Source organism: Enoplosus armatus, chromosome 10 (genome assembly GCF_043641665.1).
Source record: "Enoplosus armatus isolate fEnoArm2 chromosome 10, fEnoArm2.hap1, whole genome shotgun sequence".
In the NCBI taxonomy this organism is placed as follows: Eukaryota; Metazoa; Chordata; class Actinopteri; order Centrarchiformes; family Enoplosidae; genus Enoplosus; species Enoplosus armatus.
In genome coordinates, this window is record NC_092189.1 from 12298333 (window position 1) to 12318324 (window position 19992).

General features: G+C 42.7%; 2 protein-coding genes across 2 annotated transcripts in view; one reads left to right on the forward strand and one right to left on the reverse strand.

Moving 5' to 3' along the window:
* Positions 1–19992, reverse strand: part of dock2-like (dedicator of cytokinesis protein 2) — a 95611-nt gene that overhangs the window by 29793 nt on the left and 45826 nt on the right. The gene's annotated exons all lie outside the window — the stretch shown is intronic.
* LOC139291651 (INSYN2B protein) lies at positions 9108–18488 on the forward strand. Its single transcript, XM_070913751.1, has 5 exons — positions 9108–9323; positions 9363–9899; positions 10296–10678; positions 13208–13282; positions 18305–18488. Exons 1-5 carry the CDS (start codon positions 9108–9110, stop codon positions 18486–18488), a joined length of 1395 nt encoding a protein of 464 aa, XP_070769852.1.

Sequence of the window (19992 nt, forward strand, 5' to 3'; positions counted from 1 at the left end):
CATTAGAAATGTTGAAGAGCAAGTTCAAATTCTGTCTGTTTGCATAAAAACATTGATAAATATCGGACCTATACAGCCATGGAAGCACATTTGCTGAATAAATGATAAAAAATGTCATAATGCGTGAGTGTATATGGAGTTTGTTGTGGTTATGTGGTTATTAGTGATGCATCAGAATATTGCTAAGTGCATTTCTCTGTTTTCATTCTTGGATGAAAGAATGATGCATAGCCAACATATGCTGGCAGGAATTTAATTCAGTACTAATCAAATCTCTGAAGATTCCTTCCATTTTAATGAATATGCTTTATTAATTTAGATTTTGTATTTTGTACTTTACCATTTTCTTTTTCAGTCAACAGAAAGAAACAAACCAAAATCTGAATTCTTTTGGTAATATTTAAAAAACATTGTTTAAAATTTGCTCAAAGGTTGTTAACATATCTAGTAATTAATGCATGCAGGCACATATGATGTATACTGGAAACCACTGCAGCACCGAAGGAGATTTGAGGGCTTTAATGCAAATTACAGACTAGGGAAACCAAATCAATAGGTTATGACATTATACTGCATTGACTTTAATTACATCCATTTTCTCCAGAGAGTGACAGATGATGGAAAGAAAGAGAGATGAAGGTTAAGGGAGATTGACAGCGAGAAAGAGTCAAAAGAAATATATGTGTGTGTACTTTCAAATGCATCCTTGTGTGTGTGTGTGTGTGTGTGTGTGTGTGTGTGTGTGTGTGTGTGACACTGACACTTCAGCCCTTCTGCTAACCAGACAGACTGTGAACAAGTGATGAGAAGGAGATGAGATGGGGTGAAAGAGAAAAGGACTAGAAAGTCAGAAGGCTAGGAAGATGGATGAAGGAGAGGGAGTGAGGGCAGCGGGGGCTACAGGATGGAGAGATGAGAGGAGGAGAGATAGATCGGGGGTTAATGATGGAGAGATTGGATGGGACGTGTGGACAGGATGAGTGATATGGCAGAGAGAAGAAAGATGAGATGACAAAAGAGGATGAGAGAAGAGGGGGAGGACGAGGACAGGTGAAAAGGAGGGATAAAAAGATGAGGTGACAGGAAGAAGAGGCTAAAAGAGAGCGGGGGGAGAGTACGCAGTTTGAGCAAAAATGCAAAATCACAGCCACGTTGATAAGATGTGTGTGTGTGGTCGTGCAACTGCAGCTCCTGCTCTATCCTAGACACTTCCCTCTGTTGGCTTACAGGATCTAGTTTTCTACTTTATCATGTTTATCTCTCATTATCCAATATTTGATGGCAAGTATCTCATAAATATTCAGTTTGACGTTGGTGTCCCTGCTCTGCTGCTCAACTAACACGCGTTCCTCTGGCCAACAACAAAACAAATGAATTAAGCTGCCAGATGGATTTGTCAATGTTACGCTCTTTGTCTATATTTCACCCCTTTCCTTGTTACAGGTACCTAACTGGTTGTAAATAAATTAACACCATTAAACCAAACAGAATTCACAGTTTATTTCTCTGAGGGCCCTCTGACTGGAACAGGGCATTGCTTGGAATTATGTCCTATTTATCTCTTCATAAACAAGTAAAAGGGGCTACAAAGGATTCAAACTACATTTTTTTCAAACTTGATTTGCAAAGAAGGAGCCTCAGATAGGTTTAAGCGTCCTCAGTTAATTAATTCATATGTGTGGAAATGCAAATGAACAATAAAATTCCCTCTAATGGTCAATGATCACTGAATGAAATCCCTTAAAAGATGAACTTGCATGTATGACTTACAGTATAACGTCTACTGACAATGTTCATGCAGGGGTTGCAAGTGAAAACTGAAAAGACTCAAACTCTTTCAAATGACTTCAAATTTCAGTGTTATCGTTGTCTGAGGTTTCTCAGAGAAAAGGCTGACAAGTCCAGGCTAGTCTACCTCACAGGTCTAATGAAAAATTAAGTAATCTCTGATTAAACTAATTTATTCATCACTACTTCCAAACATGCACACGCACACTTGGCAAAGTACATATACTCAGAGGAGCTTGTCCAGGGGCAAGGACTGACAGTGTTAGCTCACAACCTATAGCTTTGAGCTTCTTTAAGCTGCCCTTCAGTTAAACGTTACTCCTCCCTACCTACCTCACAGGCAATTAACACATGATGGCAAAACTCTGATCTTCATTCATGTTCGGATCAAAGTTAAATCCTCATGTGCATAACAAAGATGGTGAGCCAGATTGGAACGTAAATGTATCATGAACACACAGTACACATTGTGCTGCAGAGCAGTTGAGCCTTGAGGACGGACCAAGGGTGCTGCAAGATTTATCATATCATTGTTCATTTATGGTGCATTTTTAAGAACGTTTTAAAAAGTTTTTAAAAATCGGAGACATTTACATTAAGTATGTTACCTTTTCAAACATATCAAAACAGAAGAAACAGTAATGAATATCACTATTATCATCGCTAGTAAGACGAATAATAATGGGCGCAGCTGATAACAACTCAAGGTCACTGGTTGTCATTGTAACACAACACGCTTTCCGACTCTGGAGTTTTTCAGGGGCTCAGCAGTCAGAAAAGTAGTGACCATCAGAGCAAACGATGGAAAGACTTGAGAGTTCAAAGAAAAGTTGATACATCTCAGCCATCAACACAGTCTGAGACGACCAAGCTCACCAACAAAACTAAACTAAAATCAAACTCAAAACTACTCAGCTAATGGCTCAACATACAGGTTTGGGCTGCTTGTGGAAGACGGATATCCATCATTGTCTGACAGTCTATTCACTGTGATATTGCGAGTTACCAACACCATTTATGTTTGATCTGGCTCCCCCGCTCCTGGTGTACATGAAAACAAGACGAGAAATTAGCTGTCAGAGGAGTCTCTCCCCATATCAGAGTGTGCGCAGCAGCAGGCTCATATGGCCATAGCAATGTTGTATTGGGGTTTGGTGGCTTCAGATGCTATGGGTGCCCTGGTCTAAAACAGTTTGGGAACTACTGCTGTAGAGCACAGTCATTTTCTATTATTCCGTTTCTCATAAAATTGATGATACGTGAGGGTGTGTAGGAAAATTGCTCTCATGTTGCAGTTTTCTCGGACTGCCATAGTTTGCTCCAGCTGCCTTGAAGAGACATTTCAGTCCCTTGCTATCAGTAAGGCACACACAATCTGCCCCAAACAATGCTTCAATGGGAACCAAACTTGGATTATGCTGGGTTGGCTGAGATGCTTGGCTTCTGTGATGTGAACATTAGCCTTTGTGGCTTCTGGCTCTTCAGTTGGAATGCTGATTAAAGTGCACTGTCCCTGAAAAATACAGTTGCACCCAATTAAAATACAGAATAAAACAGGATGCAGAAAGCCGAGCAGGTTTCCTGTTGTTTTGATGATCATTACTGGATGCTACCTTCTGTCTGGGGGAAAGGGATGAATGTTATACCATGACATTTCTGAAAAGAAAGAAACCAGTGACCAATTATGGAAACGAAAGAAAAAATATACACAGTGCATACATACTGGATATCTGCAATGTAGCATGCAAATATTGGACATCTGCAGACTTAATAACAATATTAATTCACAAGCAAGAAATCGAACAAATACTAATACTAGTGTTCAAATAAGGACACAAAACTAGGCCCTTTTCTCAGCCTCTTCACTGTACTTATTACACACACTATCTTAATTTCACATTAGAGGTCAAACACAAGCTGCATTATATTTCTAAAGAGCTGAGGAAGGAGTTTCTTTTTTAGTATCATGTTCGCTCAGGTGAAGCAGTGAAGTCGTACTTGTAATGAGCTGATCGGTCCAACTGACCTGTCCAACAGCTCGTCTGCTGATCATATCAGCAGTCTTTTTCAACCATCGCTCAAAAAGGAGGTCTTAATCTAACAGCTCACACTCTTACTTAGGAGATCATTGAGGCTGCCTGTGCTGAACTCACTTCAACGTGTTCCTACAATTATTCATCGACAAGTGCCTGTACAAGCCTTGAAATTATGTCTTCTTTTGTGCTGCGATTCATATTTATGGAAATATAAAACGTGTATTTTTATTGTGTAATATTGAAAGAACCCTTGCATACTCATTCAGATTGATTTGGAGAGTGCCATCAAGAGCAGACCTTTTCCTGCTGAGCACAATTGTTGTGATAAATGTCCCCCAAATGTCCCCGATGGAATTGAGTGTTGAATTGAGTGAGTACCTTTGTATAATCAGAGAAATAGTGGTACGAAAACATAAAGTTCACCAGTGTGTAAAAATCAAATGTCAAAACTAAAGTTTTCTTTTGTTGGTTTGAGCCCAGACATCAGAGGGAAAATAACTGACTACACTACCCAAAATGCAGCGTGTGTCCGGTCTCAAAGGGCCACTAAAGTGCTGCGTTTGTCCTGGCGGCGAGTGGGCGAAAGATAGTGAGCGAGAGAAGCAGTGTGATTACTGAGCAGTAAAGCGAGTCTCAGTCTCCCTAAAACACACACAGGGCCCGTCAATCGGTAGTTGAAAAATGAGGCTCACCTTGAAACGACAGGGGACTCGATTCGCTGGAGCATTCAGTGCTCTGTTACCACTGTAGCGTGGGCATGCATTTATTCAAACACACACACACACACGCACACGCACACGCACACACACACACACGCACACACACACACACACACACACACACACACACACACACACACACACACACACACACACACACAAGGCCTCGCTGAGACTGATTCTAAGATTCTTGAACAGCCCAAACCCACCAACTGGTAAATTAAACTCATTGCATGTATAAACAGATTTCATAAAAAGCTGCACCCTGTCAAGAAACTGCCTGTTGTGTTTAAAGGCTGTGCGTGTGTGTGTGTGGTGACAGATGCTCAAACACACTTGCAGTGCGTATTGATTACTGGCAAGCAGTGTGTGCGGCTTCCCAGATCTCCTTCTTCCTCTCTTTTAACTGTCTCTTCACGCATCTCTCTCTTCCATGCCTCTCTCTTTATTCTTTAACAAACTCTGTCAGACACTTTTGGAGATTTCAACGTAGAAAAATGGGTCTTTACATCTCATCCTCTGACACACACACACTCGCATCACTTTCATCTGGTCCATGATCCTTCGCCTTCATCTGTTCTCTCCCCCTTATCCCTCCACCACGTGTCTGCACCTCCCCGCGCTGCCATATCCCCTGTTTCTCCTCTTTCGTCGCCTCCCCTTCATCCCCCCCAGCCAACAGAGTCACCTCCCCTTCTCCTCCCCATTCATTTTGCACAGCCAGAGGTGCGATGTGGGCGAGAGACTAAGATTAAATATAGAGATGGAGGGAGGGGAGAGAGAAACACGCAGCAAATCAAAGACAGCGTGACAGAGATGGAAAAGGGGGTGGTGAGTGGAAAAGTGCGACAACAAACACAGGTAACGATGAAAGACAAGCGGCGAGAAGAGAGTGGTATCCAATAAGATGTAGAGAGAGGGACAGGCGTGTGAATCAGAGAAACTGATTTCTCCCTGACAGCCTGCAGGTCAGGGGTGAAGAATGAGAGGTGGTGACAGCAAAGAGAGAGAGAAAGTTTGTTGCAGCAGGTGCTCTGAGGTCTGGTGTGGCTGCTGATGGAAAGACAAATGCTTGGAAATGAGCTGCAGTGAAATTACCTTCAATTGACTTAGTCTGAATCCCAAGGCAAACTGCTTGACAACACATATACACACTCAAACACACACACACACTCGTACATATGCACGCACATGTGCTGTCTTGCTCGCGCTTTCCCTCTCTCTCTTTCTCCGTTTCTCTCAGGAAAAATATCATTATCATTTGCAATTTCTTTTTGCAAACAACACATCTCAGTCCATGTCTCATCCAGCCAGTGGCTGCAGCCTGCTTTGCAAATAGATTTCTCTCTCTCTCCCTCTCTCTCTCTCTCTCTCTCTCTCTCTCTCTCTCTCTCTCTCTCTCTCTCTCTCTCTCTCTCTCTCTCTCTCTCTCTCTCTCTCTCTCTCTCTCTCTCTCTCTCTCTCTCTCTCTCTCTCTCTCTCTCTCTCTCTCTCTCTCTCTCTCTCTCTCACACACACACACACAGTCATGTTTCCATCAATTCAGAGAATATTACATTGACTTACATTCATTTCTTTGAGACTTACCCTAAAATTTAATGAATTACGTTATGGGGACGTGCGTTTGTCCCCAAAAGGAAGGCGAGTCCCCACAATGTGACTGTGTAAACATATTTACATCCCCACAACATCAGTAATACAAGTCCGTCCACACACACACACACACACACACACACACACACACACACACACACACACACACCAAAAAGAAAAAAAAACACACAAACCTGGAAGGATGTGTGAACTCTGGGTCAAGACCTGTGTGGTTCTGTCCAGGATGTCCTGTCAATGGTTACCACAGTTACAATGGTAACCAATCATACACACTCTGGGCTGTCAATTATGTGCGACCCCCTGCAGTGCAGCAGTCCTTGAGCCAATCACACTGTCACAATATTCATATAAATAGCAGCAAAATGTCACTGAGGCAGAAATCCTTTGATCTATAGTGCCTTATGTTAAGACCTTACATTTCAAAGCCCAGCTGTCTGTCAGTGAAGCTCTCAAGCACAACTGTGTGTCGTAAGCCCTAACTGCACAGTATTGTGTGACACTGACCGTTGTCTTGGCAAACATGAAGAAAAGTTTCATAAAATAGGGATACACACTGAAAACAGTCTAAATTTAAACTGTTCCCACTTCTGTACTGTGGCCCATGGGCAGGCCCACCAGCATAATAAACTGTATTCACTCAGTTTTAATAATTAATGACCTTAAATGAAACCTGAAATTCCAAAGAGTCTGAAAATATTAATAACACTCGCTGGCAGGGAAAAGAGAATAAACGGGCTAAAACGCCATTTTTTAATTCTGCTCATGCTGTCAAAACAGCATGTGCCATCAGGCTTCAAAATGAGTCAATATAGGTCACACAGAGCATCGGTATGAGTGAATGTGTGCATGACTCTGATCCTGAATACATATGAACTGTTAGTGCAGCAGTCAGCCTCATCACAGTCAGCAGGAGTAAGTACCTGTCCACTAGTAAGAGCATATAACTGCTGCAGGGCCTCTGCTGACGCACAGATTTCTAAAACTTCTGGAAACCTTGAATCTGACATCTGCCTTTGCTTTTGAGACAAGCCTCCTAATGAAACATGTTTTTGTCTGAAATTTCATGGGCTCCTAACTAATAGGTGAAAAAGGCTATATTTAATTTATTTTGAAAAATATTACTGTTCCAACCTTGACCCTATACAGCAAGGATCTGCGCTGTGATGTTGCACCAGCTGGCATAAAATAAGCTCTTTCTGTGAGTGTGTGTGTGAGAGAGAGAGAGAGTGTGAGTGTATGCCAGCTGGTTTAACATCACACACACTGACTGCAATGAAAACACAGCAGGCTGAAATCTTCTTTATGTCTCCATCAATATTTCATTTTTGTTTTTTCTCCTCTCTTCACAACAGTGTTGACTGATGCCTTGGGCTACCCTAATTTCATGCACAAATTATCTTTTGTGACCCGTTCTCCTGTCATTTGCCTAAATAGACATCTCATCAACAGCATAGTGGCTTCCCGAGTGGCACTGAGGAATCACAGTTGGGCAGGGGTCTGATTTAAATATAGGTGGATAGAAAGAAATTAGCTGAAATATCTGACAGCACTGCCAATTACCCCCAGGAGCTAAGAGAGTGCGATTAGGTGATTCCATTAGCTTAAATTAAAGCTAATTTCTAACCGGACAAATATGGCTCCAGCCAGTTTTTCATGCTCTTAAATACAGTAGAAATTGTATATGTATGTTTAAACAACCTCCATTTACTCTCTTATCTATGTCCTTTTTTTTCTTTGATGTACCCTGCCAATATGTGCTGCTGCAATGCTCCAATTTCCTCAAAAATAAATCTGATATAATATTATCTTGCCCCAATTTTATCAGCTAATCATAGTGTCACAGTGCAACATTTAAGTATTCAATTCTCAAGTGATTTGAAGTGACCAAGCATATTAACACAAAACTATGCTTTAAAGCTATGCTTTAAAATTCAAAATCATTTTGCTGCCTAAGAAACACTTAAAAGAAAAAGTAAGATCTATTAACACTGAGTTTAGGCAACATGCCTGTCTACCCCACTGAAAAGCGGGACAGATGGGCAGAAACAATGTTGCAGAGCTTAACATTATGCTGAACTCATTAGACAGATTTCCAAACTGCTTCCATGAGAGATGTCAAGGCACAATGCATCATCAGTTTACATACTGCTGTGGGAGGCAAACATAACATCATTTGAAATGTGTCACACGTAATAAAGGACTGGAACAACATCTGTAGTCTTAAATTTAGAAGATTTATTGACATAGCTCCTGGGCTGTGTGTGCAACTTGCAACTTTAAAAGAGACATACACAGTTACCCTTATCTATATAGGGTAATATATATTTCTGGTCTTTTCTGTTCCTTCAAGAGAAACAGCTTGATGAGATTTAGAGTTTTTCTTTTGTAACTCTCAGCCACCTGCTGGTCTAATAAGAGGTTGATAGAGTTCTATTGATCTGGTCCGTGTGTGCATTGAGTCGAGGTCGAAGCTTTTATGTGGTGCTTTACGTGCCTAATGTCTGTGTCTTCTTGCCAATCTGACCGTTTATTCCCTGTCTCCCTCCTTTCTCCTCTCATTCATTGCCTCTCTATTTTTCTCTCTCTCTCTCCAGAACAAACTCACAATGCCCAGAGAATCCACCCAACTCATCATCTACGGGCCGTTGGTTAGAGACTGAGAAAAGCCTTGACAGTGATGTCCAATCAGAAGTAGCTGGAGTAGTAAGGAGGTCATTAATGGAAGGACATTGAGAGTTCAGAGCCTTATTGGATATTGAATTCCTGTCTCCAGCTTCCACATAGAAACTCTCTCACGCTGCCTCACAAACACACAAATTCATTTGGGTAAACAAAAGCTGGAAACATTCCCACTTTCTATTGGATATAATCCTGCTGACGTTGGCTGATGTCACCGCTTGCCTCCAACCCGTTCAGCTCCTCAGGGGGCTGATCCAACCTGCAGAGGAGTATGGGCAGGAGGGTGGCTGACCCAACCAATCAAGTGCCTGCGCTGGGGGTTCCCCTGGCAGGGGGGCGATGGGGCCCACTGTGCAGTGTCGGGGTGCAAACATCTCCCGGGCTGCGGACTCTCCCCTCCATCAAACGACACGGCAGCCAACCAACCAACGCGCATCGGCCACTCACCATGGCAACAGACAAAGCAACGGCAGCGGAGACAGGGGCAGTTATCAGAAGTGACAGCAACAGTCTGCCGGTGTCCAAGGAGACATCTCAGAACGAGATTAACAGCCTGACACAGGACGACATGGGGTCACAGGGGTCAGGCAGCGGAGTTTACTGCCAGATCAAAACTATACAGGCAAGCTCCAAGGAAACTAGAGGTAACAGGACAGCTCGGTACACAAATGGCAGTGTGGTCGCCTCTGACGTGGTGGGAGGGGTTTGCACTGAGGCCACCGATGGCAAGGAGCCGACCCGAGAGAGGAGGAGGGTGCAATCTCTACGAGGGGAGGGCCACCGCTCCGTATTAAAGACGGGGAGTGTTTGCACGACTGTGCACGCCACCCCACCACGGCCCTGTCGGGTGATGACGACCTCCCCGCCCCGCCTTTGTGGGACATGTGGGAGGAGACGATCACAGATTACACCGTGCACAGGTGCATGTCGCAGGAGGGCTGTCAATCAAATAACAGCCAGCCAGACTTTACCTAATCCGCCACGGACACAGTCTGCGGCTCCCAACCCGTCAAGAAAAGACTCTGCTCTGGACTCTCAGTCTCACACAAAAAACACAGACACGGCAAACACCTCCACGCACACATCAGTGAAAAATACTCAAATACCACAGCTGTCACACACTATACCAAAAACACACAGCTCACATTCCAATCACACGTCACACTCTCAGAACAAAGCTAAAGACTCAAAGCAGCAGACAAGGCCACATTCTGCAGATTTTACTCATTACAAGGACTCAGCCACACAAACAACAGACACACAGTTGCACAACAACACAGACAGGACCACAGCTACCACACACACGCAACGAGCACACACACCATCTGCAGAAGCAACAGAACCACATTCAACTAACAAACACAAATATGACTTGGCTAAAATCCAGCACACTGATGAACAAACACACCAACACGCATCAGTCCGTATCGCTTCTAAACCTCCAGCTTCTTCCCTTCAGAGTGACTCAAAATCTGTCAACACCCCACCTCTCCCACCAAAAAACTCTCCTAAACCCACTCGGTCCAAACCCACCACACCTGTAGCGCAAACCAAAAACACCCAGGAGACCACAAATATTCCCAAACAGATCAAACTCAAGGACTACGCAAAACAGAAGAGCAAATCATTTGACGACCACACTCTGCCTTGTAAGACTCATATGAAAGCACAATGTAACGGGGCTCCAGGAGGATTGCTGGGTGGACACGCAGGGAACGCACCACGAGGGCTGGAGAGGCAGTTGCAGAGTGTGGAGGAGAACCTGCAGTCCAATCAGGAGAAGATCAAGGTGCTTCTCAACGTCATTCAAGACCTGGAGAAGAGCAAGGCCCTCAGCGAAGGGTGAGAGAAGGGAGCCAGGGGGGGGTGGAAGAATATAAGAAGAGAAGGAAAGAAGAAATGGAGGATAAAGTGTGAAATGAGACAAAAAAAGAGGGTTAGACATGACGACAGAGAGCGAAAAGAGGGAGATGAAAAGGATGAAAATAGAGATAAGGGATGAAGAAAAAAGATAAAGAACAGGTAGAGATATTCATTGCAATAGTGCTTAAGTAGGAGTGTGAGAGAATGCGCTAGAGTGATAAGAGAGGGACAAGAGAATGTGTCAAGGGAGTGCACAAGATTAAGAAGAGAGTATATTTGAGTTTTTATAGCAATATATACCGACAGGCTTTCAAGTCCGTGTAATAGATTTTAAATGTCAGGCCTGTGGAGAATTGCTGGAGTGTGTGTGTATGTGTGATCCAATCCTGTAGGGAGATACGATACCTGCCAGCCTGTAGTCAATGCTAGCAGATCCTACCTCTGTCCTTTAATCTTATATAGGGTATGTACTCCCCATGGTAACAGCATCCCTAAGAGACATTGTACTGCCCACCAAAGCAAACTAATCAGTTCTTCTTTCTCTCTCCTGTTCACGCTTTCATCCTTAAATCCTCATCTCCTGCTCCACATCCTTTGTTTCTCTCCTCTTCATACACCCCAGTTGGCTTTCCATACTCACTTAATTTCAATCAACACCATCCCCTTTCTCAGAGGCTCTTTAACTGGCTTCAAGCTATTCATGCCTTTCTCTACCTCCACCCTCACACGTCTCTTTCCTCCATTCTTAATTAATACCTTTTGTCTCCCCTTATCAATTCATCCTCATCTTTCTTTCTTTCTGCACCTCCACATATGAATCATATCTGCAACTAAAAACTGAATCACTTCTTTGCCCTCTCACCACTTTCTGATCTTCCCCTCCTCTCTGCCCCGACAACCTGTCCATCACTCTCCCCTGCTGTCATGTCTTAGCTGTCACTCCGTTTTGTTTCCTCCTCCCTCTATCACTCCCCATTCTTTACCTCTTCATCCACCTCCACTTCACCTTTACTGTCAGTAATTCTTCTCCTGCGGTTTATATCATGTCTTATCATGTCTCACTCTAACTTTCAACCCTTTTGTCCAACTCTTAATCTCCCTTGCTCATTGGTTCTTCTTCTCCTCCCAAGGATTCTAAAACCAATTCCTTACCCTTTTGCCATCTAAAAAACGTTCTTTCTAACTCCACCTAAACTTCCTATTTAACAAATTTTACTCCCTCCACCCCTTCGTCTTTCTGTTCAGGGGTTAACAGATGTCTCCAGCTCCAGCCTAATCCCTATCAGATTACCTTTGAGAAATGCAATTAATGTTTAAGCTGCACAATAATGCTCCTAAACTCTGTGTACATGCTGTCCTGCCCTGTGTGTGTGACTGTTTAAGATTATGTATTCATATCCTTCAGTGTGTGTGTGTGTGTGTGCTTGTTGTGAGGATGCTCATGTCTCTAAGTGTCTGAGAAACACTGTAAAAAGAGGTAAAACGCAGAAGCGAAAGGGAGACACAGAAGGAGAGGGAAAAGAAAGAGAACCAGCAAGTAAAAGGAGTACATGTATTTGGCGCTGTGCCAGAAATGAAAGCACTCTAAGCAGGCCGCCGTGATAAAAGTGTTGGCTGAGCCAAAAGGTTGTCGCTGCGCTCAGCTCCTTGTTTTCTCTTCTCTCCTGAAGCAAATACTTGTCTTCTCTTGCTGTTGTTGTCTCTGATAAAGACCGGTAGAGGAGAAAAAACGATGCCAGTCACACGGTCTCTCTCCATGTAATTAAAATGTCTGTTTTATCAACATGAATCAGCTTCTCCCTCCTCTACACAGTTCAGTAAAGGGGCAGCCAACATATCTTGGCAAAATAAAGCGTTTTAATTACATGGCAGTCAGCATGAGCATGTCGGATGTTTTTATCTGACTTTATTTTCCAACAGCTCTGTAGTGCTGTTCAACCTTGATACCACGGTGTGCACATGTAATCATATTTTTTGTAATGAGAGAACACTGTGCTTATAATAGTGGTGTCATGTAATGTTTGGGTCCCAACTAGACGTACCTAGGCATTGAACAACAGTTATAACCCACCAGAACTATTCAGGTGATGTCCTGAATGCTCCTCTTGGGGTTCATTACATGCACTAAACATCACAAGCTATTTTGTGCTCTAACCCCCAGAGAACACACCTGACATTACTGCATTGAGTATGTGTAGGTGGAGAGAGCAATAACAGTTGTGACACCAGCAGTCAAGAGAGCGAGACTCTTTCCAGTCAAGAATCGCTAGGCTTGTTGTTTGAGCAAAGTTGGTATTTCTACCACTTCTTCCTCTGCTGCTGGGCATCAGTGCATAATATTAAGTCTAGTAAGTGTTAGTTTTCAGTGGCTAATACAAAAACCTGAACAAAAGATGTCAAGGTGGACGTTAAACAAATATGTGTAATGACTATGTAGGTGCACAGGTATGTTCAATTATACTCCTTTTGTGAGTGTGTGTGAATGTTTTATATCTGTTGTCTCTGCAGTCGCAGCTCATACAGAACTGGTCAGGACATTAACAACTGCCCCACCTGCCAAAAGACAGCCTGCATCATCTACAGGTAACCTGATCAAGATAATGAGCTTACTGCATTACATAACCCACCACTGACAACTCATTCTTTCCTGGAGCGTAACAAACAGCCCTGAAACTTCTCCTAGAAAACTGCATGCCTGTTGTAGCTTTGAAAATGCTCCATTTCCTATGGTTTTTTCACAGCTTTTCCAGGTTTTATCACTTATTCAGCACATCTTTCCTTTTTATTTTATCTTATTTCATTAGATTATCTTCCTGGTATCCTGCTGTCTCTGCCCTTTTCTCCCACTCTGATAATTGTACTACTCATACAATATATCCCAATTATATGAAAAATGCGAGACTATGAGTGATCCCCCTCATCAATATTGAAATGAATACATGCCGTATTCTGGAGATTAAAAAGAGGATTCTCTCTCCAGGAAAGTAATTTACACACAAAAGAATGTTCTGTGCAAACTAGCAAATTAATTCAGCACCTAAATGATGCGTCTTTCCTGTTCCAGTTGTCCCCTGTGTGTGTTACCTAAATAACTAATTACATTCTTAGGTCATGTGCAACTTACAGAGTTGTGCCATCACAATCTGATAGCACACACTGTAGTTGAATCCTCCCATCACCTCCACCCCATCCTTCTCTTATTGTCATCTTTTCATTATGTAAATCATTCCATCCTTTCATCCCATGCCTGCTCAATCTCTCTCTTTCATCTCCAACTTTCAATCAAACTGGTTTCCTCTGTACATCCTTGCCTCATTCCTTCTGTCAATTGCCAAAGCTAAAATCACCTTTGCTCCACCCCCACCCAACCTCCAAGGCTCTGCTCTTTCTCTGCACTGCTCGCACAAGCCGGAAATATGGGTTTTCACATATATACATTAGCTTCATGAGGAAATACTTACTTGCTGTAACTAGAATAATCTGGCATCAAGATCTCCTTTTAGTCCAAAACTTTTTTGTGTGCATGTATCCAAGCTAGGCTTGAAGCAAGTTCTACTTGTTTACAATCATATATAATTCTCCCTTGCAGGCCACAAGGGATAAAGACACATTTTACAGGGCCTTTATCTCTCCAGTTCTCCCTAATTCTAAAACACTCGCCTCCCAGCAGCCCCACATCAGCATCCCTCCTGTAATTTTACTTTCTATTCCTCTGCTGTTTCATCTCTTCACACTCTTCTCCAACTCCCTCTTCCTCCTCATCCCATTCTCTCTTCCCCTTGATCTTAATTAACACAGCGGGATCCTTAGCCCAGCACGTTGTAATGAACACCAAGGGGAAAGGACTGCCACATGGTAACATACCCATCCACCCATATATCCATCTGATATACACAGATGTAAATGAACACACATACACCTCCCCCAACTTCAAACAGAGTCATACACACAAAAATGAAGACAAGGAAGCACAAACTGAACACGAGCACACTCTGGTCAGTGGAAAATATCCTTACAACAAGCTAGAGATGAAACAATTTGTTGATTCAACAATCAATCAACAAGAAGTCATTTTCCACACAAAAATGCCAAAAATTATCTGGTTCCAGCCGCTCACATTTACTGCTTTCCCTTGTTTTACACCTTTGAAAACTGAATATCTTTATGTTCTAGACCAGGGGTGCACACACTTTTTCAGCATGCGAGCTACTTATAAAATGACCAAGTCAAAATGATCTACCTACTATAAAAATGCAAAACATACAATATATTTATTTATAAATATATTGAGTATTCTTTATATGTACAATATATGTTGGTGTACCTTGCATAACTGCATGAACCCATATTGCACAATATAACTCTGTACATTTTTTGTCATTACCTTACTCTGATGACTTGCACTGAATGGAATCAGCCAGGGATGCGTTTTGCCTCACTTGGCGCGCTTGTACGCCCATGCGTGGTGACCCATGTGTCAGAAAAGATCAGATGTTAGACTGGCTGCCCTGTATGTCAATCAAGTGACAAATTTCATAGTGAGGATGGATGATAGGCTGACGTCTATTCTTTTAATGCCATTTGATCTACCCACACTACCTTTGCGATCGACGTATTGGGCACCCCTGTTCTAGACTGTTCGTCAGTCAAAACAAGACATTTAAATATGTCAACTTTGGTTTTTGAAAGCAATGATGGCATTTTTTACAATTTTCTGACTACGATAAATCAATCAATTGAGAAAGTAATTGGAAGATTAATCCATAATGAAAAGTTAGTTGCAGCCTTACAACTTGCGTTACACAACCATTCCCTTAAGTGCGAAAACACAATTGTTCTATTCTGTTTCTAAATACTAAATCTAACTATTGAAAGCTCTGAATACATAGATTAGCAGTCTAGGAAATTGGACAAGAGAACTTTCATGTTTACAGGACATAAAGTACTATTATTTTATTTTACAAATAAACCTACTCTGTAATCTAAGAGGGACCATGCAGCGCAAAGAAACCTGTCATTACATACTAACAGAAAACAAAACCTCACAACAGTAATTATGACATTACAATACTTTTCGAGGTCTTGAATTTAGATATCTTCAAACATTTTTGGGGATTTTTTTTCCGGGCCTGAGGCTAGCCTGATCTCAAGAGTATGTTGCTACTTCTCACATCATTATCATCCCTCTTTTCTCTCTTCTCAGTTTCAGAGATTTTTGTTCCTGCTCCACTTTAGCCTTTGTTTTTCTCACACACATGCAAATATAATCATGCATCCACACATGCTAATTAATCCAACAAAAAGAGGATTCAGCTTTTATTAGTTACGTCTGTGCACGCATTTCATATGCATACTTGCATGCACACACTCATACATACCGAGAAACAAAGAAATGAATATATTTCACGCTATATGACAGATGTTAATGACTTGGACAGATATGAAGAATCTGCTTCCTAATCACTTTTATTCTCATATATCAGCATAAGTTTCTCACGAAGAAATTACACACATTACATATGCAGAAAAACACATTTCAGCAGCCCATTGTGACAAACACAAAAGTCATAAGTGCAAGAGCTACATTTGTTTGATTGGACAGTAACGGCCCTATCAAACCCTCAGAGGGGATTCTGGGTAAAGAGGGTGGGAGATAGGGAAAGAGAGACGCACGAGCAGAGGATGAATTACGCGTGGGACTGAAACATCCATCCTAATGATTTGTGGTGAAAAAAGGGGGTTTGATGTGGGCTGGCTGCCTGAAGATGTTTTGCCATTGTCAGTTCTAATTAATCTGTATGATGAGAGACAAGGGAGAGAGGAACTTTTGACAGCCCCTCTGTTTTTCTCCCAAAGCTTAAACAGCTCAAACACAGAGAGAGAGACATATGCAGGCACGTATACACATCTAACACCTAAAGGTATTCTCTCACTTTCTTTGTATCATACATACCCTCAAGCAGTGAGAGAGATAAATTATTGAATCATAAAACACATCCATACACGCCAAAAACTAAACCTCAGCCCTGTCCACTACATGACTAACCTTTGCCACCACTTTAACCAAAAAGTAAAGGTTTAAAAATGTAACAGCTTCTCACAAGGATGGAAGCACACAGTCACACACACAGTTGCAAAGATGCTGAAGATGACAGCTTGCAGACCGAATTAAGAGCAGCAGCTTCTCCCACCGTGCCGTAATCCCATGAACAATAGTGAGAAGGGGGGGGGGGCGGTTTATGACTGTGTGTATGTGTATGTGTAGCTTTATCATTTATTCATGGCAGCCATCTCCCTTCCTCTGTGCCCACCAGAGCTTTTACTTCCTCCTCTATTCACCCATTGCCTCACTCCCTCCATCCCTGTGCTCTTTCTCAGGGAGCTGAGGCCTTTCTGCACTCCTCTCTCCTCGTCTCTGGTGGCACTCATCCTCTCCTCCTTTACCTTTTTGTGTCCCTCCTTTATTCTGCAGTGACCTCTTTGCCCTTTCATTTATCCATCCCTCTATCTCCCAGAAGAGAGTCTGTTTATTTCCCGTCTCCATCCATAAGTCTCCGTGTGCTTGCCTTTTCCCCTCACTCAGCCGTGGGCTTGTTGAGGAAGATGCACACGTTGGGTGTCAGGGGAGCACATATGCGTTTGTACAGTGTGTGTGAGTGTGTGATGGGATGTTGGAATACAGGAGGAGGGGAGGGTTGGTTGTTGTCTCTGCTCTCCTTGCCTCATCATGTGGCTCATTAACTCCAGATGCCAGGCCCTATGCAGCTCCACCCCTATAATCCAACTCAACACACACACACACATATTCTGTCACACACAAAAACACAGTTACCAAAAGGAGACAGAAACTCAAAGTCTACTACACTATGACCCGCAGCGGTGGACACTTCAGAGAGACGGTGAGAAAAAGAGTTCGAGAGAGGCGAGGGGGGGGGCGGTGTGAGAGGCATAGAAAAAGAAAGCCAAGAGGGTCTGCTTTGAACACATCAGAAAAGCAAAAAAAGTTCCCTTGCTCCTTCCTTTGACTCCTCCATTTTGCAAATGCCCCTCTCCCTTCCTTTCCTCTTCTCTCCTTTCCTGCTCTCCTTTTCATTCTCCTCCCACTCCTCTCATCTCGCCAGCCTGTGATCTACAGTATTGGTGCATGAAGCGCAGAAGAATACTACGGACGTGAAAGGAGTGCTGAGTTGAGGCATCTGTGAAAGTATGCATATGTGTGTGTGCGTGCTGAAGGTGCATATATATGAGTTAAGAACACATCAAGATTTTACATCTCCATATAAAACTGCATTATGCATAAATAAAACCTCTCTTTAAGGTGCATCAGCATTTTGCGACTACATTTTAATGTCACTAAAACTCCTTCGCTCACCTTTCCCTCAATCCCTCAATTTCTAATCTCTCTTTCTGCTCAGTAGACCTCCACTTGTCCTCACATCCCTATGCTCATCCTCTCTCGCTCTCTAACTCTCTGCCCCCACATCTAATCTCTTTTTGTGAAAAATGAGCTATATAAATAAATTTGACTTGATTTGACACTACCCCAACCTCTAAATTGTGCTCCCTCCTTCCCCTTCAACTGCTCTCTCTTTCTCTCCCCTCCAGTGTGGAGCATGATTTCAGACAGCAGGAGGGACGCTTACAGGGGGTTATGGAGGCCCTGGAGGGGGAGTATGATGTGCCTGCACCTACTCTGACCAAGCCCACGGCAGCCCCTTCCTCTACCAGCCGCCCCAGCACTAAGGCCCGTGTCAAGAAACTCAGAAAGAAGTGTTTCTGGTGGCTGTAAGCTTTGGATAAACCACAACAACCTTTCTGGGCAATTATGTTTCAGGAGGCCCCAAAGATTTGGAATAACGCATCTTTTTCATGGTCCCGTGAGGGTGTAGTGTGTTTCAGTGTCATTAAAATCAGTGGGGGCATTTTCCAAGCTGCATTCCTGTAAATGGCACTTTTTCCATCCTCAGCTCTGAAAATGTACACCAGGGGACCAGGTAGAGAAAGAGGAAATGCACTAATGAAGGAAAAGAAGACCAAAGGAGCTGCTGAACCTTCCTCTCAGATCCGTCTAAGGAGATCGAGAACGACATCACCACGTCCTTCTCTCCGAGGGAACAAGACTTCAGTGGCTAATTTGTGACTAACTTTTGACTCAAAGTGAGGATAGCATTTTCCCAACTGTAACAGAGAGATGAAGCATTGATGCTTTGGATGACGAACGTGCTGTTTGTCACTTGGCTGAGTGGCTGTCTAGACAGATGGACAGATGTATGAGCGGATGGATGGATTCACGCCTACAGCTGGGAATGAATCTTCACAACAATTTCAGCTAAATTACAGCAATAAGCAGGGCAATCGGAAAATCCAAGGAATTTAACTTCTTTTCGGAATACTGTGTCTTTGGACGGCTTGACAGCCAAAATTTGAATGTAGCAACAACTGAAGAGCTAAATGGATACGATTGGAAAACAAGCTGATGAGCTCTCTGAAAACAAAGAGACAGCTCTCTGAATGGATATCAGGGTTTTAGAGAGCACGGTGGAGATTGTATTAAGAATACATTAAGAGACGATGTGATAGACAGCTGATCAAGGACTGACAGGCCGTGTCAGACGATTAAAAATTCTGTCAACGTTGTCTGACAAAGTGATTGACTCTCTGATTGATTCTCTCCTTTATTACCATCCAAAATGGAAGTATTTTGATGTAAGCTCAATCTTGTTTCAAGGATTTTCACACACACGTGCATACAAATACATGCACAAACTCACTGAAACATAAGCAAGCACTCCACACACATACACTTGTGAACCAATGCAAATTAGGGGTAGACCAGTTATCACTTCACAGTTAGTTATTGGCCTGTATTCATGTTTCAAAGATGTATCAATATTTACAAAGTCTGAGCTAATAAGGCACCTATAAACTCTGGATGAATTACTATGAACTATGAATTCCAGTGAAACTAGCTGTGTATGTCTGGAGTTTATTTTATTTCATATTGCACAAAGTGCAGAAGAATGCTCTGTTGTCATACAACATGTGGAGAACCCAAATCTATCATGTGATTTAGCACCCACCAGCTGTGACTGTCTGCAGTTTCACAGCGAGTACATACAGTAAGTTACTGAATAACAGAGAAAATCTAGTTATTCCACACCTAGGAAGTTATTCCACACCTTGTCCATGTTAAATATACCATATAAATTTATTTCCATATCTATAAACTTGTTCTGTAGCATTCAGGCCACACTGCCGCTGCAAGCTGGTTCATTAAGCTACAATACAGCAAC